The 26,974-nt window shown below is 36.2% G+C and overlaps 1 protein-coding gene across 5 annotated transcripts in view; it reads left to right on the top strand.

Moving 5' to 3' along the window:
* Window positions 1-26,974, top strand: part of DPYD (dihydropyrimidine dehydrogenase) — a 966,631-nt gene that overhangs the window by 355,358 nt on the left and 584,299 nt on the right. For all 5 annotated transcript variants that reach the window (XM_034653966.1, XM_034653962.1, XM_034653963.1 and 2 more), the window contains one exon: window positions 10,606-10,816. In XM_034653966.1, the coding sequence (XP_034509857.1) occupies window positions 10,606-10,816 (211 nt within the window). The remainder of the gene's footprint in view (window positions 1-10,605; window positions 10,817-26,974) is intronic.

Below are 26,974 nucleotides of genomic sequence, written 5' to 3'. Positions count from 1 at the left end.
TTTACCTTTGATGTGCCCATCATAGATCCTGTATGTGACACAATCTGTAGGCCTCCTTTCAGACGTTTTTAATACCAAATGATGTTTAAGGGTGGCTCAGTCAGTTAAGTGTCTGCCTTCAGCTCAGGTCATGATCCCAGGGTCTAGGGATTTTTCCCCAGGTCGGGCTTCCTGCTCAGTGGAGAACCTGCATCTCCCTCTCCCGGCTCATGCTCCCTCTCTCTCTCTCAAATAAATTCTTAAAAAAGCAAACAAACAAACAAAACAAATGATGTTTGAGCTACATGCATTGATACTTTCATTACCTACACCTTGTGGGCTAAACATTCATTTTCCTACCAGTAAGTAATGCTTTCTAGTTTTTACTTAATTATAAGAAATATGAACCTGGGACTGTTTTTAGAAAATAACCTATATATGCTGACAAATTTAATTTTCCTTACTAAGGGTGATGCTTATAGCAGCTCTTCAACATTTGGCACCTGCACATCATTTAAGTTGGTATTCTTCACAGAAAGTAATCAGAACCTGTTAGCATGATTGGCAATATGAAGATACCTGCGCACAAACAAATAAACACACACAATTGCCCCCCGTACACAGAGTTAATTAGTGGCAGCTAGGGGCTCCCTGGTACTAAGATATTAAGTATACCTTGAATACTTTAATAATGGCATGGGAATGATGTTCCAAGAATCTCTGTGTGTTTACACTTTTGAAAAGTGTGAAAGTTCAGTGTCATGAGAAAGTAGAATGGAACTGCTGAAAGGGTTTTGACTAAAAGTTGGAGAAGTTGCTTTTAGGTTATATATCCTAGCCTAAGAATGCCATCTGTAAAATTACCATTGTAATTATATGCTTCTGAAAGCTTTTTGTATCCCCCAAATTCTATATTTTGAACATTGAGAGAAAGATATGTGAATGATGTGGAATGTGGACAGGAGGGCTGTCGCCTCACGGAAGGACAGCAACTCTATACTGAAAAATTTGGCCCCATCTGGAAATACTACGCCTGAAACAACTTGCTGATGTTAATGTATCCCCAGTCTGTTGGAAGGTAAAATCTGCTGCATTCAAGACGTGGTAGCAAAGAAACTGGCAGGTGAAGTTGTCAAAATTCTACCCTGTAATGCGACATTTCAGATGGCATGTGGGACCAAAAACAAAACAAACAAACAAACAGAAAACCTGTAAATGATCCAGGAGCCAACAGAAGCCTATGCTCCTCCAAGATTATACACTTTAAAAGCTTAATTATTTTCAGTAATTCCAAGGGGAGGATGGTGACTACGTTATGTTGATTAGGAATATCTGTAAAGCTGAAACCTTTAAAAAGGTTTAACAATCAATCGTTTATGATTCATATGTATATGTGTATGTATGCATAACTATATTTGTGCATATACATATGTAAACATAAATTCATTAGCCGTGAACATTTCTGTTATCAAGTCACTATCAAGCTTTATTACATGGCAATGTGTTATTACTCTATTAACTTTCATGTGAAAGCTAGGAGCCCTTCTCCCATTGGTATTGTCTTCTCAGTTTTCCAGTGTCTGCTTTTCTTCTTATACATTGGAAATATTAAAACGTATTTTGCATAACTTTAAAAATATACATGTTGGTCAGGCACAAAATCCAAAAGATAAAAATAAATGAAAAACATGCATGAATTAATGTAAAAACAAATAATTATCATTTTTAAAGCTTTTTTTTTTCTTTTAAAAAAGTGAACTCATCCTTCAAGGCCTGCTCCAAATGTCATTTTTTTTTTGACGGATTCCTTAGTTTCCTCTTAATTAACCTCTCCCTCCTGTGAGATCTTATAGCTCTTTATGCTTCCTGTATAATAGCACTGTCACATAGGGTAGGTATTACTTTATACTCACCCTGCAAATTAAAATGCAAACTCCTTCAAATGGATTGGTTTATTCAACTTGTATCTGATTCAAAGTATAGAACAGTTCTTGATCCAAAGCATCAAATCAGTGAATTGCATTGAATAGGATTTTCTGGGCATTGAAAACCTTATAGGAAGACTTCCAATGAAAATGAAATATTCAATACATATACGCATACATACACCTCAAAATTACTACTGAGGACTTTTAAATAAGTAATTATTTTTGAAATTCTAAAATAATTCACATTACAATATCAACCTAATATTAAAAGTGGATTGAAAAAAAATTCACTGTTCCTGGTCTTCAGTCTTTTAAAAGATAGCTACAGAATTAAAAAAAAAGAAACTATAACCAAGTAATATAAAAGGTAAAAAATTAATAAACATTTATAGACTCAGGATTAGAAGATAAGAGAGGATCCTTGTTTGAGCAGAATTTTTATAACGAGGGATTTCAAGATTGAAGTAGATACTGCAAAGGCATCAAAGTTATGCAGAAGATAATTTTGTGAGATACTCTGATAGTAGGCAGGAATGCTTGACTGCAGCAAAATCTAAGATGAGGAGTGTAAGAACTAGTCGGATTTAAGAAAATGTTATCAACCATGAGTAATATTTAAAAATACACTCTTCTTGGGGTTCCTGGGTGGCTCAGTCGGTTAAGCGTCTGCCTTTGGTTCAGGTCATGATGTTGGGATACTGGGATGGAGCCCTGAGTCAGGCTTCTCCTTCTGCCCCTCCCCAATCTCATGCTTGTGCACTCTCTCTCTCTCCCCCCCAATAAATAAATAAATAAATAAAACCTTTAAAAAATAAAATAAAAAATACACTTTTTTTGTTAGAAAAAAATGTATTTTGTGATGCCTGTGCAAAAGCATTTAAGCCCCTAAATTATCCTGAGCATTGCGTTTCTGGTTTTTGCTGCTCAATGGTGTCACAATAAAGTAGTTAAGGGGCAACTGTATCCACTGTGTTGTACAACTCTCACATGGAAAAATGTTTCTTTCTGTTCAAGATTCATCAGTTTTAAAAGCTTAAGGTGAAAAAAAAACAAAAAACAAAAAAACAAAAACCAAAGCCTATAACATGATAGTAGGTACTTAAAGGAACCTCAGCTTGTGGTTTCAGCAAACATTTTGTCAAAGAAAATAATAATTGCAGAATTAGATTATATATTCTAGAGAGTAGTAAACCCATCAGAATTGTTATGCTTTCCCCCACTGATTGTGAGTCTATATAAGCTAAAAAGTACAAAATAGGTTAGAACTGTTTAGTAAAATAAGGAAGACGAGATCAAGAGTGGTAGGCAGAATTTCCTGCCTCTTTCTTGTTCTTTCTTCATCTCCTTGATAACCAAATTCATCAGAAGATTGGATTGTGAAATCAGACTCACACCAATGAGAGGTATAACCTGCATCAAGCTTTCTTAACAAGTTCAAGGATGTAAGTAAACATGAAGTATGGGGTAAGCAAAGAGAGGTGCAGGACCACCAACACAGTTTCCCAGGTCCTATCTTGGTGTATCAGGATGTACTTCAACCCAGATTAATGTGGGGCCTCTAAATAACATCAGTAGCCCCATCACACAAAAGGAAGCTGATTCAACTATATCCCCAGTTTATACTCAGTTATATAGTTTATATGACTCTTTAAGAGTCGTACCCAATAAGTCCAATTCCCATGTTTTCTTGTTTTGTTTTTACCATAGCTATTGTAGACTAGCAGGTATATCTTGCCAAAAGCCTGCCACAGATAAGGACTCTCCCACTTGTGAATGCTGATTGATAATCTGTTTCCTAGTAGCATGTTTACAAGGGGATTTTAGCAGGTGTCTTTCCTTCTTTCTTTGTTGAAATAAACTCCTTTACCTTCCTACATCTTTCCTCACCTAAGGGAAATAATCTATTGTATACTATAATTTCCCAGTAACTAATTCCTTTCCAGTAATTACTTCCTACTCATCCTTCAAGATTAGTTCATACAGTACATTTTCCAGGCTTGCCTTTCTTGACCTGCACTACAGCTGTGCAGAAGAGAAGCCTTTTTATATGCCATTAGTGCACACTGTGTTTATATGTGTTATCACACTGAATATGATGGCTGATTTGTCTGCCTCTCTGAAAGTTTTGAAAGTAGGGATTATTTTATTAGCTATAGTACCTAGCACCATTTTTTTTTTTTTACAAAAAGGTATTTAATAAATGTTTGGTAAGTTTATAGATGGATGGAACTCTTATTGTGCGTGGTATATGCAATAATTTAGCAGTGATGACATAAAAGATAATATTTTTCAGGCTTATCACTGACCAAAGCAGACTACCAGACAACTTTGATTTGAAACCCCATCTCTGAGGTCCTCATGTTCATATAAAATTGACAACTTGTTAAATATCTAGCTATTCAAGGGCAATCTTTACAAAGAATATTGTTTCTTCATATTATTTCTCAAACTTTGTATATTAGAATTTAATGTATGCTGGGTTTGAGTTCTCATTATAGTTTATAACCTATGCTTACTTTGCCTATATGCTATCTAAAAATGAGTTGACATCATGCTTTTGATTATAGTAAATTAAGTTGTTTCATAATTTCCACAGTATGATGCCTGTAATATTAATCAGACCAAATCATCACATTACATAAAGTTAATCATTAAAATGATCGTCATTACTGCATGCGATAGCACTCTATTTTTATTTCACTCAGCATCAACCACATATCTTCCCTGAATATGGAGATAAGAATCAAAGCTAAGAAGGTTTTTCTTACTTTCCTTATATGGTGTGAAAAGAAAGTAACAATTTGGTTTATTGAACCTCCAAAATGGAACCTTATAGATGTTTCTTCATCATTCCCTTGGGTAATTATTGGTGAAGATAAGGAGGAGAGGTTTATATGTTTGCTTGGTGTACCATTTGTCCCTCATGAGAACAGGTACCATCAAACAGATAAATAAATATGTGTGCCATGAACAGAAGTGTTCATGTACCAAAACTACAGAGTTGCTGGTTATTAGTGATCATTAACAAACATTAGATATTAAAAAGCACTAACACTGACATCTGTGAACTACTTAGCCCAGAAGGCTGATGAATTTAAACAGTAAAATATTAAGACTCACTGCGTGAGGTTAGACCACTGGTCAGTCTGGCCCATCGTTTTGTCATGGCAGTGTAAGTGACAGCTGAGAAATAACATCACTTACTTTTTATTTCAACCTCACAACATAGGATGCTGTGGTCGGTAGCATGTCTTCTGCATGCCCAGTGTTACTTGCTTTGGGATGGGTGTTTAGTAGCCATTGACTCCATGTTACTACCAGTTGATTGTCCTTTCATTAACTTGAATGCCCTCTAGGTTTTTGTATTAGTCATTCATCTTGGTAAACAAAATGTTAATTCAACGTCTACTGTGTGCTAGTCATTTTGATAGGGCTAAAATTCACTTGATGTCCTTCCATGTGGCATATTGGCTAGAGTATATTCTGATTTGCCAGGCATCTGTTTGACCAATCATTTGATTATATTCATCATTTGTTAAATATTTGAATATCACTTCTCAACCCTGGGGATAGCGATTAAATAAGATATTCCTTCTGTACTTTAAGAGTTTTGTGAAGGAAGTTACTATCTAACATAAATTTATTTAAATTCTATTCTAATTTTTCACTTTTGTATCTTGAGATTATATATTCTGTCTCTACTATCCACTTTATAAACTAGTACTTCTTTGTTCTAAGTTTACACTTTTTCTGGATTCAAGGAGTTGCCATTAATTCATTTACAATATTGAGTTCCTAAGTCCATCACTTCGTTCCTATATTTCATTATTTTACTGTACTTCTAAACTTATTTTGAATAGGAAGCTTGAATCTCTTCTTCCCACTGAGGTCAACCTTTATCAAGCCAACCTCTTGACCTTTAATTTGCCTTGGACTAGATCCTTTCCTAATTAACCTTGTTTTGAGATTCCATAACTAGAACCAGACAAAGTCTCATTCTTTCAAATATATAGAGTTGTCATCTTTGGACATTAATGAATATCACCCAGGATTTTGTTCAGCCATATCAGGATTTTAGTTAAGCTTTGTCATCCCTTAAAATATCTTTGGTTTCTCTGAGCCTTAGTTTCTCTTTCTAGCAAGGAAATAATGCTTCTTCCCACCTGGGATTAATTGTGAGGACAGCAAGCAGCAGAGTGCCTGAGGTTGGGTGCTAAAGCTGTAAATCATGATACCCAGTGTGTTACTGGCTTTTTGAGCCACAATAAGGAGGAAACATTGGTTTAAAGCTTAATACTTAAAAAAAATATAACTAATATATAAGTATCATACTATATCTTCTGTCTGAAAATTAAATTAGCCATATGTAAAGCACTTAAAAGAATACCTGCTATGGTGGCTCCTGGGTGGCTCAGTCAGTTAAGCATTGACTCTTGATTTGTGGCTCAGGTCATGATCTCAGGGTCCTGAGATTGAGGCTCATGTCAAGCCCCATGTCAGGCTTCACGATGGGTATGGAGCCTGCTTAAGATTCTCTCTTTCTCTCCCTCTGCCCCTCCCCTGGCTTCTCTCTCTCTCAAAATAAATAAATAAATAAGTAAAAAAAATAATAATAATGCCTGCTATGTAAGTATTTATTATTGTTATTTTCGTCTTGTTAGATTTCTTTTTTTTTTTTTAAGATTTTTTTAATTTATTTGACAGAGATAGCCAGCGAGAGAAGGTACACAAGCAGGGGGAGTGGGAGAGGAAGAAGCAGGCTCATAGCGGAGGAGCCTGATATGGGGCTCGATCCCAGAACTCCAGGATCACGCCCTGAGCCAAAGGCAGATGCTTAACGACTGAGCCACCCAGGGGCCCCTGTTACATTTCTTAAATAGTGAAAGTAAATTCCTCTGTTGTCCGNATAGCGGAGGAGCCTGATATGGGGCTCGATCCCAGAACTCCAGGATCACGCCCTGAGCCAAAGGCAGATGCTCAACGACTGAGCCACCCAGGGGCCCCTGTTACATTTCTTAAATAGTGAAAGTAAATTCCTCTGTTGTCCACAAATAACTCAAAGGGTATTTCACTTGACACATGACCTTTACTTACTTTGAATTCTAATTTTCCTAATATTTCCCATTGACTGAGATAAATCTTATCATCTCAAAAAAAAAAAAAATCTTACCATCTCAGCTCTTCTTTTCCCAATATAGTAACAATATTTTCCATAAAAATACATATGTTAAAGTGATATCTTCCTGCCTTTCCTTTAAAAGTTTTTCCATCTCTTGCATAAAATGAAAAATAGCTTCTTAATAGCACAGTAGCAGGAAGTGGTATGATTTATGTCTGCTGCCCTATAGTCTAGTCTTACATGTTTTAGAGAATATAGAACAGGTCAAGTTTCAAAAGTAGAATTTCAGCATAATCTTTGTGGGGGCCACTGTTCACACTCCTCTACTTCTGTGCATTATCACACAGTTGGCACAAATGCTATTTAAATACAAGCTATCAATCCTACTGCATATGGAAAATTATGATGTGAGCTGAGGATATATTAAAATACAACTTCTCATGTTCATAACCGCATGTAGTTCTTAGGCCCTCAAAAGTCAAAACCATGGTAAGAATACAACTAAAGCATGTTCAAGCATTAAATCATTGATAATTATTTTAAAAGTTTTTTTTTAAGATTTTATTTATTTATTTGACAGAGAGAGACAGCCAGCGAGAGAGGGAACACAAGCAGGGGGAGTGGGAGAGGAAGAAGCAGGCTTCCCAGTGGAGCAGGGAGCCTGATGTGGGGCTTGATCCCAGGACTCTGGGATCACACCCTGAGCCGAAGGCAGACGCTTAACTTCTGAGCCACCCAGGCACCCCTATTTTAAAAGTTTCGATTTGCTTGCAGTGCCCAATTTGGTTTTAATTCAATGCCAAATTTGCCAAAAAGTGTATGAGATTATCTACTTAGAATATATACTAAGTATTAATAGACACGAAAAGTAAAATGGGACAAAATAGACCCTAAATCAGTCTGAGACATTCCCCCAATATGTGCAGCATAGTTCAGGATTTTATTTCTGCCCTTCACAGAAAGGAGTACTATTATAAATATGCATCATGTATTGATTTATTCAAACCATAAACATTTGTCGTTGTTATTCAATCAAGTTTGGCATTATCATTAAAATTTAGCATCACTTGACATTTTTAAAACACAATAAACTGGTTTATATTGATGAGTTATAAGGTGCTACATTACGCAAATGTGACAAAAGTGGTACAGAAAATGTATCTTATGTATGGAGCCATATTTAGTTTGTAATTAGAACTATTCAAAGAATAGTTTGCCTTCTAGAAATCATGCATTTTATTTTGTAGAAAATTAAAGGGGAGTCTAAAGTTCCTTGGCCTTTTCTTCTTCTTACCTCTGCTCTTGAGCCACGTTTCTATTGGAATCATAATCCCAGTGTTAAGTGGTATTGAATCATTTGGAGAATGATTGGGCGGGGGGAGCAGTAAATTCAAAGAATTGCAACTACAAGTAAATAGCATTTACTTGCATCTTCTATATGTTAAGTTCTGCTTTAGGTGCTTTATACTTCTAAATTGCTTTAAATAACACCACATACCAACTAATTAGGTATTATCTGCATTTTATATATAAGGAACCTGAAGATCAGAGAGGTTTATTTAGTGACTATCTCAAGTAAGCAGTGGAAGCAGATGCCAAACCTGATTCAATTCCACTTACCCCTAATCTTCCTGTGTAAACAATTTGAGATCCATTTTTTTTTTGTATATTAGTACCCATGACATACCAATATCTAGTATATTTTGTATCAGTAATCTGTTTTATAAAGAAAAGGGAAATATTGTGCAATCATAATTTATATGGTCTAATTTTTAAGGCTTTAAGGCCAATATTCAGAACTTATCTTAAATAAGACATAGACTGAATAGTTCTGTGCCAATATATAGTAACGACCAGTGTTTCTCAGTTTTTTTGTTTAAGATTTTATTTATTTGAGACAGAGAGTGAGCGACAGAGAGAGAGAGCACGAGGGGGCAGAGGGAGAAATAGACTTCCTTGCCTAGCAGGGAGCCTGACTTTGGGTTTGATCCCAGGACCCTGGGATCATGACCTGAGCCGAAGGCCAACTCTTAATCAACTGAGCCACCCAGGTGCCCCATGTTTTTGTGGTTTTGTTTTGTTTTTTAATTATCCCTCTGGGGAGTCTTTTAAAACTTTTTTTCCTAATTAACCATCCCCCCCCCACACACAAACGCACTGTAGTTTTAATACCACAGATACCCTATATATTTGTTTATATACTACTGCTTTTATGGGGGGGTGTCACAAATTATTATGACATCTAAGTGGCTTTCCTTCCTCAAGAATCTGTTTTTGTTCCCTTATGGATGATATTACTCTCATTGAGAATGCATGGTGAAGACCAACTAAGTTCAGAGCTAGTCAGCTATAGTCTGGGAAAGCAGTGGTTCACAAATTGTCATTTCTAAACCAGCAATGTAGCATCACTTATGAATTTGTTAGAAATGCAAATCCTCAGGCCTTATCTGATCCTATAGAACTAGAAATTCTGGGGGTGGGTCCATGCAATCTGTTTTAACAAGCCCTCTGGGTGATTCTGATACATGCCAAAGTTTGGAGCCACCAATTATGGACAGAGTTCTGAGAGGTGAGTTTATGGCTTGATCACAACATTGAGCAAGTCACTTCATGTCTCAATTTTTCCATCTTGATGTTGCCTGACAACTACTGGTTTGAAGCCTCTCACACACGACCTTCTCAGCCTCACCTGTCAGGGGTCCTACGGAGAACCCACCTATCTTCCATGAGGGAGGGAAAGAACGAGACTTGATACCCCCTCAACCTCTCCAGTAGTATAGTTTTTTGAAAAAGACTACTCAACATACTAGTTAAGGTTACATTGACAAAGGCCTGGATGCCCCCCAAAACAGTAAATGGAAAAATAAATAGATATGTAAATATTAACATTCTGTCTTGATAAACATCCCATTATGAGCATGAAAACAAAAACGAGGGTGTCCCAAAATAAAGGAGCTAATAGATGTGGAAGAACTGGGAATTTGTCAAGAAGAGCATACTTGTTTCTCTTTCTTAAATTTTTCATTTGCATTTTTATGAAAGTAAGATTAAATGTTATTTATTTCTTGATTCCAGAGTTTCTCAGTCTTCTTTTCTCCTACCTACCATTTTAATCACGTACTTGCCGAGATTGGCTCACCCACTTTATTGGTTTATTTCCAGTTTAGATATATGCAACCCAGTAATAATCAGAGGTATTTATTTTCATGCGTGGAATGATTAAAAAATGAACTTAACGTACAGAAATGAAACCCTATGGAAAACCTGGCTGCTGTAGCCAAAGCCTTACCAACTGTGGGGCATGCAGTCCCTAGAACTTGAGAAATATCTTGTGTTGATGCCATGATCTATAAACTACCATATGACAGACAACTCCAATCAATTTAAGGACTCCCTTGAGTCAGTGATTTGCAAAATGTAAATAGCTGATAACTGAAACTCAACCTCAGCTTTGGTGAAAGAAAAGGCTTCAGGTTGATTTAACCATCCTAAGCTGTAGCATGTATAATTGATTTAAAAACCAAACATTCAATGGAGAAGAAACATTTTTAAGTTTTTCTCTGTTCTGTTTTGTTTTAGGTGGAGCTTGCTAAGGAAAAAAAGTGTGAATTCTTGCCTTTCCTGTCCCCACGGAAGGTTATATTGAAAGAAGGGAGAATTGTTGCTGTGCAGTTTGTTCGGACAGAGCAAGATGAAACTGGAAAGTGGCATGAACATGAAGATGAGATAGTCCGTCTGAAAGCCGATGTGGTCATCAGTGCCTTCGGTTCAGTTCTGAGTGATCCTACAGGTAGAGTGTCAGGAGCTGAAATGTGTTAGGCAATTGTCTGTTATTTTAGTGCCGTAATAGTTTCCAGCTTTCAGGGAATTGTTTTTCACTTTAACATTCATTTTCTTCTTCTAGTATGAAATCCAAGCAATCTGGATTTAAAAGGCTTAGAAATGGCATTTAGTGCTTATACAGAATTATTTTTAAAGTGGTGGGAATTGAAAATGACATTAATCTTTCTTTTAAGCTGATAATCAAAATACATATTCTGTTTTGCAATAATGTTTGCCTATTTCCTCTATAAGAACGGCCTTTTCTTCAATTAGACCTTGAGTAACAAATGTGACAGAGAAGTTATAACAGCCAATCTTCAATGATTCAGACAAATTAAAGCCTAATGAATAGGCAAAAATAGAATTCAGGTGTACTGCCATCCTCATGCCAAACCATCACTAGAAACATCAAAATTATCAAATTAGAAAGTTGAACTCCTCCATTTCATCTGGATGGCATAAATGGACAAGCTAAAGAACAAAACGCTTAAAAAAAAAAGGATAATAAGAAAGGGAGATGTTTCATATAATATTCCAACTGAAAATAAGTTAATCAATTAAAGCTATTTCGTGTTATATTTTCACCATACTCCGTGTTTGTGGGTTGTTGTAGATGAAAGCTTAGGTGCCTATGCGTCTTCATTTTGCAGATTCTTTACCTTTTAATATGCACCCATTGAAAGGATGATTAACTCTTTTATTTACTGAAAGGAAAATAAAAGACATTTATCCAAGTCACCAATTCATTATGAATAACAATAACAACAAAAAATTGAAAACCTGACAATTCCTATGACTCCCTACTATATCCATGCTAATATTACATTTTGTGTCTGAAATAAAATTGCATTTGTGTCTGAAAAATGCAAATGTGCATTTCTATGCAATAGATAAGTAAAAAATTCAGCCAGTCATCAGGATATTTTATCTGCAGGACATCAAACATCTTGGTATTTGGAAACATCCAGATGTTTAATGTCATCAAGATAAATGTTTTCAAATAGCTGGATGATGGCCTGAATTTGTCACTTTTCATCTAGATGTTTATGTGATATGTAGACACAGTCACAGTGTGGTTTGTTTATTCATTAACTGGGTACAGGAAGGAAAAAAAAAAGAACAACACATAAATTGCATTCTATCATCTAAAAAATCATACCATTCTTACTACTCGGCACGTTACCAGAAACTGTGTAAAAAGTTGAATCATATTTAACTAGCAATTCTGTTGATGATTCACTTATCAAGAACTAATTTAGCTTACCCATCTAAATTTGTTTCACAACTGACATCTCCAATATTAAGAAAAATGTATTTTTTCCTAAACAAACCTAAGTAGATGTGACTCAGATCATAGAAAACAGCTTTTGCAAAACTTAGGTTCATATGCGTGAAAAGTGAAAGATTTAACTTAGTATTTAAAATACGAAGTACAAGAGAGTTTGATCTAGTCATGTTTGACAAAGTCATTCCAGAATGTATTTTTGTATTTTATCACTGCACATTTCCTCCAGTGTTTCACACGTACTACCCATATACATTTAGACAAATCAAGGAAAAATGGTCCTTCACTTTCCTGTTTTTTTTTTTCCTCCTCCTCTTGTCTTGAAATAACAGAGCGCTTGAAAAAATTATCCTTAAATAGAATTACTTGCTTTTCCAGAGCCTTTCAATGTTTGCATTAATAAGAAGATAATTTCCAAGCAAGAGGGGAGCTGGAAGCACTGGAAGGCGAAATAGCATTCATGCCGCTCCTCCCCTCTAAATGTTTTCAGTACTCTTTTTTGAATGGAAAACATTAAAGTAAGGGGGACAGGGAATCAATAATTGTTAGAATTTTACCAAAAAGATCTTCCCCAAATGACATTTAAAATTTTTTTAAGCAATTTCGAAGTCAGCAAGTTTTCATACGCACACACATATTAGCAATAGTGAAAATCAGTTTACAGGAAGCTAGTTGTCCATTTAGGTAAGAAGAGAAGCTGTTCACGTCTCCCTCTTCTTCCTTAAATCTTGTTCCATCTTGATACGTATGTGATGTGATTTATGTGTGACACTTTTATGATCATCACATATGTGATACTATGTGATTTAATGTATTTATCTATAACACCTTTCTTAAACCGTCGACCTGCCTTTCCACCCCCCTCTTCCCTCCTTCCCAACTTCACTTTGCACAGGTTTCAATGAACTGCATGCCAAACTCCATGACATTTTCTCTTTCCTCATTCTATTTTCTGCATTTGACAATGTTAAATATTTCTTTCTGTTTGAAATGCTCTCTCTAAGTCACTTAACCTTTCTGAGCCTCAGCTTCTTCCTCTATAAAAAAAAAAAAAACAAGCATAATAAAACCTTCTCCCTCTACCTTTCAGGACTGTTGTCAGAATTAAAATGAAGTAAAAGTAACATGAAAGTGCCTTGGAAATGTAACACATTATTATTGTTTATGACGCTCCATTTTCTTGTTGTTGTTTTTTCTTTTAACTATTCCTCTTCTGAGCGTATCACTGAGTACTTTTCTTCCTCTACCTTATTACTTTCTAGTATTTTCCCACGTTCAGACTTTACCTGTTTTCTCTTAATATATTTATTCCTTCAGTGAACTGATCACCTCTTTAATTCATTTATTATTCATACACACATTCATTCCTGTAAGAAAGACTTAGTAAACAACGTCGGTGTGCCGGGTCGAGGCTAGACTTACAGTAGACACTATTTCACTTCTGTGTAACTGGCTCCAAAATCTCTTTCTCCACTCCATGTCTCAGAAGACATTTCATCCTTTGTTATATGCCATGCATGTAACGAACATTTACTCAGTATCTAATGAATGCCAGGTACTAAGTTGTATTCTGGAGAGTTCTAAGATGAATGAGCTATTCCTTTTACTTAAAAACCTCACAGACTGGGGCAGGAGGCAGACTTTTATTTATTTTTTTTTTATATATATATATTTTTAAAGATTTTATTTATTTATTCGACAGAGATAGAGACAGCCAGCGAGAGAGGGAACACAAGCAGGGGGAGTGGGAGAGGAAGAAGCAGGCTCACAGCAGAGGAGCCTGACGTGGGGCTCGATCCCATAACGCCGGGATCACGCCCTGAGCCGAAGGCAGACGCTTAACCGCTGTGCCACCCAGGCGCCCCAGGAGGCAGACTTTTAAACAAATAATTGTTTTACCAAGTGAAGAATAATACACTTAGAGACATGTGTACAAAATAAGGAACGATCACTTCATAAGTTTCCCCCTAAGGCAGATCACGCCTCAGCTTTGCTGCCATTTAAATGGTACTGTAGTTCTCCCATCACTAAAGTTCAAAATGTTATCCCAGATTCAAATATCTAATTTCAGTTTTTCTTTTCATTAAATTCACCAATGTTACTCTGTAGTGTAGGATGAAGCCCTACTCTTTAGCACTTGAGAACTCCATCAAATGGCTTTATATATACTATGTATCCAGCTTTATCTCCCACTCTTCCTTGTAGGATTATTCCTCCCAGTATCTTCTCACAGGTGGATTCCATACTGGTAATTCAGAAAGTCCTTGGTGAGTGCATTATATAGATATATGCTGAAGAATTCAAGGAATGAAATAAACTTGACAGAGTACATATAAAGTATGGTGATTACATATTCTCAGCATTCTCTGACTACAGTATTTTAAATGAAAATACTTGTAGCATTTCAATTATATCAATACCATGTATTTGTAAAGGTAACCTAAATTGGGAAATATCAAGGAAATTAAATTTTTAATCTCAGGGTTTTTTCCCTCATATATATATGTTACTTTTGCAATTCCTTTAATTTGTGTGTCTCACAAAGAATACAAAATAACTTTATTTAGTATTAAGCACCCAATATATCCGTAATAAATACTTCCTGTTGTAAAAATGGTGAATGCCTCAAAGCTTATAGAAAAGTATATCAAATTTATAAAACTAATATGGGTAAATCCTTGGATTATAGTTGCTAATTATTTCATTGCTACCAAGGCTAATAACATTTATGAGTGATCATTATTATTTTATCTAATTCTATTTTATTTCTATTTCATTTTTTGGGTTGTAGCAGTGAGTGGAAAATAGGAACAAAAGACTCTGTATTATCCCTCTGCATGGAATATATATGTGCTTATTAGGAGCACAGTTTAATTGAATCCTTCATTAACTACTGTCCCAAATTCTAAAGGCAATGTGGTGTTTGATTTCTAATTTGACTGAGATAGTAAAATCCCAGCCTTATTTGATATCTTTCCTATTTAAAACTAAGAGTGGTTCCACCTTTTAAAAATTCTCATCCATTCTCTCTAAGTATGTAGGATTCCAAATCCCATTAAATTGGGATTTTATTGTTCAAGACTTTTTTTAAAGCCTGTCAGTAAATTAAGCATAAGCTACCTCTACTGACATTTCTAGTACACAAACATGGCCCTTCAGTGGAAATTTTAAAACATTTATTTATTTCAACAGTATGTATTTTGTGATACATTGAAGTCTCCTGCTAAACACTAATGTCAATGTTTATTGAATTGAATTTTCTCTTTTTTTTTGTTTGTTTGGACAGTCTCAGGTTTAAGAGTCTCCTTGCTTATTCTAAGTTTAGCTTCCCTTCTCGTTCTGCTTAACCAAATGGCCAGTTGTGGAAGTGTGGATATCTTTTCTGTTAGTTTGGAATTGATGAGGATGATGGTTACCATTTTCACAAGCCTCACAGCTTCATTTTTCCAATGGAGTTATTAACAGTTGGCCTTGTCCTCACCTTCCCAGCAGATCCAGATGACATAATTGTATGTGGTTTTGAATATGTTTCCAGACAACTGAAGGAAGGCATTCTAGCCCATGCCATGACCTCTGTTCCCCTTCCATACCCTGCACCACAGCCATCCTCTCATTTTTTGAAATGTTGACTTTAAAAAGAGCTGTGTGCTTTGATCTTCCAGAACGTATTGCAATTCATCTTCCAATTAGGTTGTAAACCCCCAAAACACAAAGATTGTACCTTTATAGGAAGTTGTAGTCCCAATAGTAGTCAACATATTAGTGTGCCTATAGTATGGATAATATACAGTTGTGTATTTGACTTGACTTGATCCATGTTAAGGTATTAATTTTACTACACCTATTTGTCATCTTTTCCTATTATGGGGCCAGTTTGGTTTATTTCTTATTTTAGGAAATATAAAAGTTAGAAAAAGTTCTGTTTTTCTATTGCTATTGATTTCTTTTTCTGTTTTGGCATAAATTGCTGCATTCTTTATAATCCAATAAATATTACACTAATTAGAGGCCTTCTGGTGTAGCAGCTTAGAGCAGGGGTTCTGAAGCCAGGCTGCTCAGCTGGAAACCTGGCTCCCTTAGTCTCTGTGTACTTCATGGTCCTGATCTTTTAAGCGGGGTGATTATAGTATCTACCTTCTCGAGTTATTTTAAGAATAAATTAATAATATATGTAATTCACTTAAATATATGCCTGGCACATAGTAGCATCTCCTAGATGTTACTATCCTTATGTAACAAAACGTATATTAATAATTAAATTGAGTTGTACTACACCCTTGTGATAGTGTGAATGTTGTCTAGGAAAAAAAGCATTTGAAAATCAGGACTTTATCTGGGAACTTGCAGATTCTGTGGACATGTCTTTATAAATAAGTAAAGCACATGCTTTTGCGTTTATGATTTTTTAAATATGAAAAAGTTTCATATATTTGGTTAGTTTTTTGCAGAAGAAGATTGTACAGTCTGTAACTGTTAAGTGTTTTATTATCAATTCTGATGTTTTTCATACCATCAAAGGGAATGAAATTTCCTTTCAGTTAATTTTTAGTAGTTAGAAATCCCCATTTTGAGTTTCTGCAAATCAGGTGTTTTTTTTTTTTTTTTTTTTTTTTAAGATNATTTATGTATTCATGTTGGGGGGGGCGGTGCCTGGGTGGCTCAGTTGTTAAGTGTCTGCCTTTGGCTCAGGGCGTGATCCTGGCGTTATGGGATCGAGCCCCACATCAGGCTCCTCTGCTAGGAGCCTGCTTCTTCCTCTCCCACTCCCCCTGCTTGTGTTCCCCCTCTCTCTGGCTGTCTCTCTCTCTGTCAAATAAATAAATAAAATCTTTAAAAAAAAAAAAAAAAAAAGAGAGAGAACACAAGTGGGAGGGGCCAGGGACAGGGAGAGAGGACTCAAGCAAACTCTGCTGAGCATGGAGCCTGACAGGGGGCTCGATCTCAGGACCCTGAGGTCATGACCCAAGCCAAACAAAGTCAGACGCTTAACTGACTGCACCACCCAGGTGCCCCCAAATCAGATATTCAAAGAACAAAGGATTTTTAATAACTTTTTTGCTCTTACAAATGGTAAAATTGGGCCAGTTTTTCATTTGTTTAATTTTTGTTTGATTGATCATTGTTACTTTTAAGGAGAGAGAGGGGCACTTTTGAGGATAGTAAGTTTGAGTTTTAAGTGCTTGAAAATCATGGGATGACATAATTAAGGTTAAAAACCCATGTTTTTGGAAGGAAGAGATAGGATGAATGGTGGCAATAAAGCTGACTCAGCATAGTGCTACATGGCAGTGCTCCAGAGAGCAAATGACAAAGTGACTGAACTCTCTGGGTATAGCAAGGAATGTGTGGCCCTTCTAGGAAAGGAGTTTATATACTACACCCAGTGCCTATGTTTTCTTTCTGTTTATGTTGCTAGAAATAACAAGAAAACACAAAGCTAGTTCTGAATCTCTAGCGAAACCCTCAGAAACCAACCCCCTTGGTGTAATTAATTACAGTTAGTTTCATAAAGGGAGTGTTTTTGGGGGAAAAGATTTTTTAAATCACTTACCAGTTCCTTTTATTGGAAAGCTCTCAGAAAAGTTTTTTAAAACCTCGTGTGGTAAATCAAAGATTCTGCCAATAGCAGCTTCGAGTGTAGCTTTGATTCACTTGCCCCTGTACTGAGAAAAATGCAGGCCATGGGCTAATGTTCCCTATTCTGGCCTAAGTCAGAGCTAGAAATTGCCAGTTAGGCAAGAAATCGTGGGCACGAGACCCTGACAATGCAGACGTTCAGGAATTTTTCAGATGTGTCCATTTTTCCTCAATTACTTAGGTGTTGAAGGAAACCAAGGAAAAAGTCTTTTAAGTGAGCACTAGATAAGCCTGTTAATAATAGTTATCTGTACTTTAAAAGACATAGCATCACTCTGTTTTACTTGTTTTATTCCTTATTATGGTAACTCATTGAGGGAGTTGGAAACACTATGCCATCTTAATAACTCCCCCTCCCTTTAAATTAGTGTCTTCCACTTTTCGAACAGTAAAACATCTCCAGAAGCCACTGGCTGCACTTAGAGATTGAGCAAATTTTCTTTGAACAGTTGTCTACTCTATGTGGCCTTCAGCTTACATAATTCCTCTTCTCCCTTACCAAAAATAAAGAGAAGGGGGAAGGAATGGATACTGAGTTGAGACCATGCCATAAATGGTCAGATTTTCAGTGTTGTATGCATTTTTTTTAATAAACAGAAATATTTGCAACAAAGTTTCAAAGAACAGATTGTGGAATACTGGCTTCATTGGAGACAAGAGAACTTTTTGGTTGATGGCACAGACGTTAGACCAAGGGCTTTACTAATGATCAACAGAACTGAGAATAGATGAGCTAGAACTGAAAACTAAATTTGTCAGTCCAGTGTAACTTCCTAGACACATTGCAACACAGTAACTTGCATGGGACTTTTCTTTCTATTTCCAAACATGCTGGAAGGGACTTCAGAAATCATATATTCTAGTCCCCTCATTTCACAGGCTTATTTGTTTAACTAATAACCTCTGATAGCCTGCTATTCCGGGCACTGAACTTAGGTTCTAGGGATAAAGTGATGAAAAGGCCAAGGCAAACCTTGTCTCCAGGATTGCAGTTTAACAGGGGAGATGCACGGTGATGATAAATTGTGCTGGAGGGAAGCACAGAACAGTCTGAGGGTTCAGGGAAGCTTCCTAGAGGAAGTGGGTTGTAAATTGAACTTTGAGGGGTATGTGGGAGTTTCCAGGTGGAATGGGGGTGGAAGGGAGGGAGCCCCAGGGAGATTATGCAACTGCTCAACATCACACTGTTAGATAAAGCAGTCATTTTACAGTGATCTTAAAAAGCTATATATATAAAAAATCATGTCTTTTGAAAGTTGTCATCAGCCTACTTATTTCATGCATGTTCTCATCTTTATAAATGAAGTCTGAATTTTGCATTTTTATTTCTAAAATTGAACTTTTTATTTTACAATTTTTGCCATTCATTCTCTCATGATTCATCATGGAGCAAATATTTCTTAGTGTCCAACTATGTTATATGCACTGGCCAGGTGCTAGGAATACAAATATGAATAAGAGAGTCTTTGCACTTCAGAGATCCATAGGTTAATGAGAGAAACAGGCATGTACATACATACATTGCAACATGATGTGCTAATTTTGAGATTACATTTGGACTGGGTATTAGAGCTTCAGTAGGAGTTTCCCTGTTAGAGGGAATATCATACACAGAAGTGTAAACTGACAAATGGTTTCATGTGACCAGACGATGGGGAGAAATTCTGTTTAGCTGGAGCAGATAATGTATGATAAAATAAGGGTGGGACATGGATAGGGATAAGATGGCAGGAAATTGGCTACAAGCTTATGTGGACTCAGGTACTTATATGCTAAACTAGGGATTTTGAATTGTATTCTGTAGACATCCACGTGACAAATGGAAGGTTTAGACATGGCCAAGATCTTTATTATTAATGAGATAATACTGGTAGGTGCTTGGATTTTGTACCATTTGTGTATTCTCCAAATAATTGGGAATTAGAAACCATGAAATCATCTTCGAGGTGGTTCATATCAGAAGGCAATGTGTTTTCTGGTATTGACACCTGAATTCGGCAATCATGGGTGTGATCCCACAATATAGATCCCTTAATGGGAAAGTACCCCAGTGGGATTGTCGGTTCTAAGGAAGAGAGAGAACCTGTGCCCAAATGGACAACTCCCAAAGCTATCGCATGACAGAAGTGAGTTGTGTATGCCTAATTTCTCCTTTCAGATTCACGAATTATGATTACTAATTTCAGTTTTTTGAAGACAGGTAAGATACAGAGAGACACCATGAGTGTTGTAACAATGATTGTTTCCCCACATGGAAAGAGGCATTAGGAGTATGAAAGAAGCATGTTGCTCCACAGGGGCAGCCATGTTAAAAAAAGGAAAGATGGCCTGGAATCAAGATAGAGTAGTATCAGTGAAACCAATTAAAAGATTGTTTTTGTTAGTTTAGGTGGCTACTGATTAAGGCCCAGATTAAGGTAAAGTAGTTAAAACTCCAAAAGACCAGTGAGAACAAGACATATTTCTTAAATAGAAGAGTCATGATTTGGTCACTTGCTTGATTAAAAAGGTTGCATGTGGAGTATCTAGCATGGTAGTTTGATCAGATGTTCATAATGCTGATAGCATTTGGGAACGCAGCAGATGGAGAAGATCTGAGGGAAATGGTGACGTGTTGCATTTGGATTTACTCACCCATTCAACAGGAAACGGGACTAGAACTTAGAAAATAGAGAATGATGGAAAACAGACACTGGGAATCATTACATATCATTTGTCTTGTTTTTTTAATGGTCATAACCCAGCACCTAGAACAGTGCTACTCATTGATTGAATTAAAGAATGAAAGCTGTCGTAGCCTGTAGTTTGGATAACATCTTCTTAAAAGTTTGATAAGACAGGATATGTGGCATTTCTTCTGGAATTCCAGAAACATCTCACCTACCACATTATGAAAGGGAAAATCAATTTGTGTTACCGCTGCTTTTCAGGTGGTAAGTATCTCAAGGAGGACATTGTGTCAAGAAACCTTTATTCCAGTGATTCTGTGCCTTTGCTCTTTTACTGATGTGTGTGGTCCCTTAAGCTACCATTTCATTTTATAATGCCTGAGTGATAAAACATTAATATCTCCTTTGTAATGTTTGGCCCCATGATGAGAATGACTTCTTTTTAGTCTTCCCTATACACTGTCTTGCTTTCAACTATATTTTGGGCAAGAAGCATTCTCAGGAACCCAATAGTAAAACTGTACATGTTTTCCTAAAAATTTCCCTAATTATCAGAAACTTTTCTGGCTGGAAGTGAGGATGAAGTGGTGGAATCTAATGCAGGTGCTGGCATTTCTGCAGAATAACCAACCAAAATAATGGAACCTTTGCAGAGTTTTCCTTTGGAATTATTTTAAAAGGGTAGAGGTGATGAGGAAGGAGGTCAGACTGATAAGTGTTGAAAGTGATTTGGAATCAACATCACATCACTTAAAACCACCTTAGACATCCATTTGAAGTACAACATGATATTTCTGTAATTATTTTACTTCCCTCTAATAACTGCATAGGAATAGGTTTGTTTCCCCAGTGAATAGCTCTGTTCAGAGCTTTCCCTTATCTTTATTTTCCAGGTTTCACTAGTGGTTGATATGATATGCATTCTTACAGGGAGACAGTGGATAAATCAGTAGTTTTCCATCAAATCAAAGATTACATTCAAGAGGTAGAGCAGCAGCATGAAACAACTTTTGCTGGGGAAAAAAGGTAGAAAATGGAAAAATAACATAATTGTTTCAGAGAACAGAAATCATAAGACATAGCCGATGGTATTCAACATATAGTGAATATAATAGATGTCTGGGGCTTTTTAGACCATGAGGTCTATTATATTTGTCTTTTAAATACTAGTTAGCTATGATGTATTAAAAGCTTATTCTGAAACCTAATATTCATATGAAATATTAAACTACACTAAGTTGCTATGCAATGTTAAATCAAGATGTAAAATTTGGTTAAATTATAAAGTAATGATGCATATGTTATACTAATGTTCTTAGTAATATGTATTTTGTGTTGCAGATTGTTGTGTTGTTAGTGACTTTGCATTTGTATTTTTGGCTCAAAGCACAAAATGAAAATTTAAGACTATCTAATTTAAGATAATCTTTGGTTAAGTAAGCCATTGACCTGCAAAAGTGTAAGTTTTAATTGTATAAATTAGAAAATTACGTTGAATCATATTTAATATCTATCTCCCAAATATGGAAGCTACTCAATTAAAATGGAATATGTACATGTAATTTATTAGGTGTCCCAAATGTGCTGGCATTGCTAGAGGAGAGAGCCAGCATTAATATTAACATCCATTCAGAGGTCCCGCCCAATGTTTATACAGACTAATGCCAACCTTTTTTTCAAGCTAGCCATACTTATATTTTGCAATTATGGATCTCTTTTAAGTGTTTTCGAAAGACCTTTATTTACTAGCCATTTATTTTTATATACAAGTACATGAAAGAGTGTCAAGCCTATTATGCACTACATGCTTGACAAATACCAGTGATTTTCCAAGTCCTCTGAGAAGCGTATTGACAAATCACTTGGTTTGATATGGCCCAGTGTTTTCCCCTGTATTTGCACACTGCTGCCAAGTGAACGTCTACCTCACTAGTATCACGGCATTATTCTCATACGTTATCATCTAAAATTAACCCCCCCACACACCCATGGTGGGATTGATACCAAATACCTCAATTTAATTTTGACACCCTTTTAATCTCCCTCCTACCCACTTGTGGGACCTTATTTCCCATTCTTTCCTTCTGTATTTGCTAAGTATATTGGGTTCTGTGTTAGGTTCTCCTGGGTACACAAAAAATGAATACATTGTCCCTGTCTAATGGAGCTTTCAGTCTAATAGAGGGAGAAAAATGCACCTAAATAAAAATGCCGTTAGATAGATAGTGACACAAGGAGAAACAGATAACCTATTAGTGTAACACTCAGGGTGGAGAGATGACTTCCAGCTGTAAGAATCAAGAAGGTTTTGTGGAAGCAATGGCATTTGTAGTGGACATGAGGATGGGGCAGGACCTAAGAGAACAGAAATAGGGAAAACACATTTTAGCACAGTGAACAGGTAGATACATGCATGGAGTAGTTGCTTTGGCTAGATCGTAATGAGAAACTGTAAAGGTGGAAAAACATGTCATTGCTAATTCACAAAATGTTTTCAATGTTAAGTTAAGGTATCTGAATTTTATTCAGATACTTTTATTGGTGGATACTAGAAATCTAAAGGGGTATGCTGGTTAAATATGTTTTCCTCATACACAGAGGGAAGATAGAAATATGTGTGTCCGTTTTGGCTCCTTCTCTTCTCCTCCTTCTCTCCATATATCTTATATATCCTAAATTATATTAACAATAGGACTGTAGGGTAGTTTATTCATATTTTAATCCAAAGCACCCAGCAAAGTCCCAAGTACTCACTGAATAAATGGATGAATGAATGAATAAATGAAGAGATGGATGAATATTGGGGTGACCATGTTGGGAGGACCAGAATAGAATGAAATGACTGCTTTATTCAAAATGTCCCTACAGGGGGGCGCATGGGTAGCACAGCGGTTAAGCGTCTGCCTTTGGCTCAGGACGTGATCCCGGCATTATGGGATCGAGTTCCACATCAGGCTCCTCCGCTGTGAGCCTGCTTCTTCCTCTCCCACTCCCCCTGCTTGTGTTCCCTCTCTCGCTGGCTTTCTCTATCTCTGTCGAATGAATAAATAAATAAAATCTTAAAAAAAAAATGTCCCTACAGAATACCCACAGTAAAGACAAAAGCATATGAAAGTGGTTAAGTGTCATATGAAGGCCAGCAAATCTTACTTCTGTTAAGGGAATGGTCTGATGCTGGACTTTCTCACTTGCATTAAGAACATAGCCTCCTAACCAGTCATCTTGCTTTTTCTCTTGCTTCCATATAATCCTACCAGAATCAGCCCTTATAAACAAATTATATCCTGTCATTCTCCTATTCCAAACCCTCCAGTGGTTTCCTACTTTATTTAAAAAATAGTTCTTCTCAGAGCTTATGAAGCCTCCTTGATGAAGCCCCTCTTTCTCCCTCAGGTCTCCTCATCTCTTAACTTGCTTCCTTTCTTTCACCCACATAAAGCCTCCCTTCCTCCTACTCACCTCACCCTAATGCCTCCGCAATGGTTCCCTCTGCCTGCAATGATCTGCCTGGAGGTCTTCACATGCTGGCCTATTTTTACCTTTCATGTTTTAGCTCAGATGTCATCTCATTAAAGAACCCTCCATGACCCACCATCTCCCTAGATCTAAAGCATCTCTCTCCCTCCTACTCCCCTCAGCACGTAACACCCCCTTCCATGTAATCCTCTTCATAACTGTCTTCACTATCATACAATTCACTTACTTGTTTCTTTTCTATTTCTTATCTTCTGCCAGCTGAAGTGTATACCCCACAAGGACAGGTCCCTTATTACCGTTTGCTATAGTGCCTACAGCAGTATTTAATACATGGTAGACAATAAATATTTGCTCATTGAATGAATGAATGCAAGCTAGTACTTAATTTTTTCCTATGCCATCATGATTAAACTCCTGAAAGAGCATCCTGTGTGCACTGCCTTGCTGTCTTTGCCAGATCCTTTATCCTTAATCTCTTTTAACTGCCTTTTGCCTTCATCATTTACCTGCAGTTTCTTCTTTTTACTGCTCATTGGCCCTCAGATCACCAAATCTAGTTACCTACCTTACATTTCTCTTGTGTTTTATATTTCTTGAAAGTATCTTTTCCTGGCTTGTGTGGCTCAGAAATACTTTGAGTCTTATGAAATTCTGATGACTCCCCCTCTGGCTTTAGTTCAGGTTGTGCTTGCTGCCACTTTAAAAAATACCTGGTTGACTCCTACCTGGATTTATGTTTTTGATTAACTTTATCCATCCTTATGACTATATCTAATCCCAAGGTACAGAGCTCTCTCCTGAGTTCTAGGTGTATATTTGTTTCCAAATGCCCCTAAAGACCTCCAGGCTTTTCTAGTTGGTATATCTGTAGCTGATTTGTTGTTAGGTTCAAACCCTAAGAGTGTGACTTAGGTAACTTACCTCACTCTCTGTTTCCTCAACTGTAAAATTAAAATAACATCTATGCTGTGAGGATCCAAAGAGACCATATATATGTTGCGTAGCTCAGAACCAGCCACATGTTCATGGAGGCATTCTCAATAAATGTTTGTCATTATCATCGTGAACACAATAACCTTCACTGATACCAAAGATATTTCTTGACTGCATGGTACTACAACTCGTGCTCTATATAAAGAAACTGTATCTTTGAATTATGCATTTACTTATGTATTAAAATTGTTTAAAATATATTCTACTGTATGTTTTAAGTTTGCATTGAAGTATGCCTACTGCCGATTGACAAGGGAAAAAAAAGTCGTAAGATGGATATCAAAAAATAACATTAATGAGCTGCTAAAGCTAAAATTACAGGAACTTATGAAATTGGTTAAACATAAAAACCATTAAACTGTTTACTGAAGCTTCACAGATATACTGCAGCTAATGAGCATTTCTGCTATTTAAATAAGCCCAAATTGAACACACATTACATGGATACATAATTAGTCATGGCAGTCAAACACACATAGACTTACTTTTAAAGCTCTATTTAGGGAATCTTTTCCATTTGATTTATTTTGTTAATTAAAATATTTTTCAGTATTCACTTATATTTTAATAATATTGTTTTCACCAGTAGTATAATTTACTACTGGCTTTCTGTTCGTTTTTATTTATGCTTTAAATGCAGCAAATGGGTATTTTCTATTAAACATTTTTCTTAATCCCTTTCTTTAATTATTTATATCACTTGATGGTATCATTCAGCATTTTAAAAGGTTCTTTCACTGGGAAGTATATATAAAATATTTCAGTAGCCTTTCTACTTTTTTCACTGACTCCTAATTATCAAGAAGTATTAAGCAACCAAATGTGCATAGAATTATGATGATTATGGTCCAAATCAGATTAAAGGATGATCTATTCCTTCCAGGAGTTTGTAGTCTTAAGTAGCTGGTATCATTGAATATAAATAAGCAAATCAAAGTACAGCATTTAGGAATCCAACAGAGAATTTGAAAACAATCCCCATATATTTCCTTCAAGGACACTGACCTCCTTGTGGAGATCTCTCCCAGATAAAATGAAATCAAATCTTCAAGGGGTTTAGGGTTTTAAATAGATGGAATTATTGCAGAGAAATAAGCAAATCAAGGTGAAGTGCTTGGACAATTTTAATTCTTAATTGATTAGTTGGTCAGTTTAGGAAATGAGAATAAGACTCCCTGTGGAATACAAGTAAAACAAAAGGAGTTGCTACAGGCTATTATTGACATCCACTATTTTTTTTTTTTTAACTTGGGGAGCCTAAGCTTGTTCTAAGCATTGAGGAGAGGAAAATTAAATTTGTACTTTCCCACTGCCTGAATTGTACAGGCATAGTGAACTGAACATTATTTAACCATAGCAGTAGGGAAATTGAATAGTTAAATCAATCAAAAGAAATAACCAAGTGCATATTCTTCTCTACTCAGTGTGTTTGTCACTATAGAAGTTTCTTTTTTTTTTTTTAAGAAACTTTAAAAAAAAAAAAGGAAAATATTTGGATTTCTTCTCTACAGTGAGCTTCTGTAATTGTGGAAATATGATCTACAAGACAAATAATCAAGACAGGATGATGTGAGTGCTAAATAAATGGGATGGACAACTATTACATTTTTTCAACCAAAAAACATTAATCGAATTCCTCTTGTGTGCCAGTTTGTGCTAGGTGCTGGGGAAGGAGCTGACTCAGAGATGGTCCTTAAACTCAAGGAGTGGTGGAGACAAAGCAACTAGAATGAAGTCACATAGTGACTAGGTTAACAGAAAGTGGTTGTGGTTAATTTAACAGAACAGGAAAAGAAAAGTTTCCATTGGAACAGTTGACCTAAAGGCTATTATCTGTGAAGATGGTCAAGATCAGAATTCTTTGCTGTCCCTCTAAAACCCCCCTGCTTCATTTTAGTTACTTCAGTGGTCCCCAGTTGTGGAACTTTAAAAGACTATTTTTGGCCCATTCCTGGCTTCTTGTCCCTACACCAAAGGTCAATTGCAAGGATAGCCTCAGAGTCAGAAATAACTGGATTTGAATACCAGCTCTGCCACCTCTTGGCTATATATATATATATATATA

Source organism: Ailuropoda melanoleuca, chromosome 2 (genome assembly GCF_002007445.2).
Source record: "Ailuropoda melanoleuca isolate Jingjing chromosome 2, ASM200744v2, whole genome shotgun sequence".
NCBI classification, from domain to species: domain Eukaryota; kingdom Metazoa; phylum Chordata; class Mammalia; order Carnivora; family Ursidae; genus Ailuropoda; species Ailuropoda melanoleuca.
Note: the sequence above shows the minus strand (reverse complement) of the source record. Positions and strands in the feature narration are given on the sequence as shown.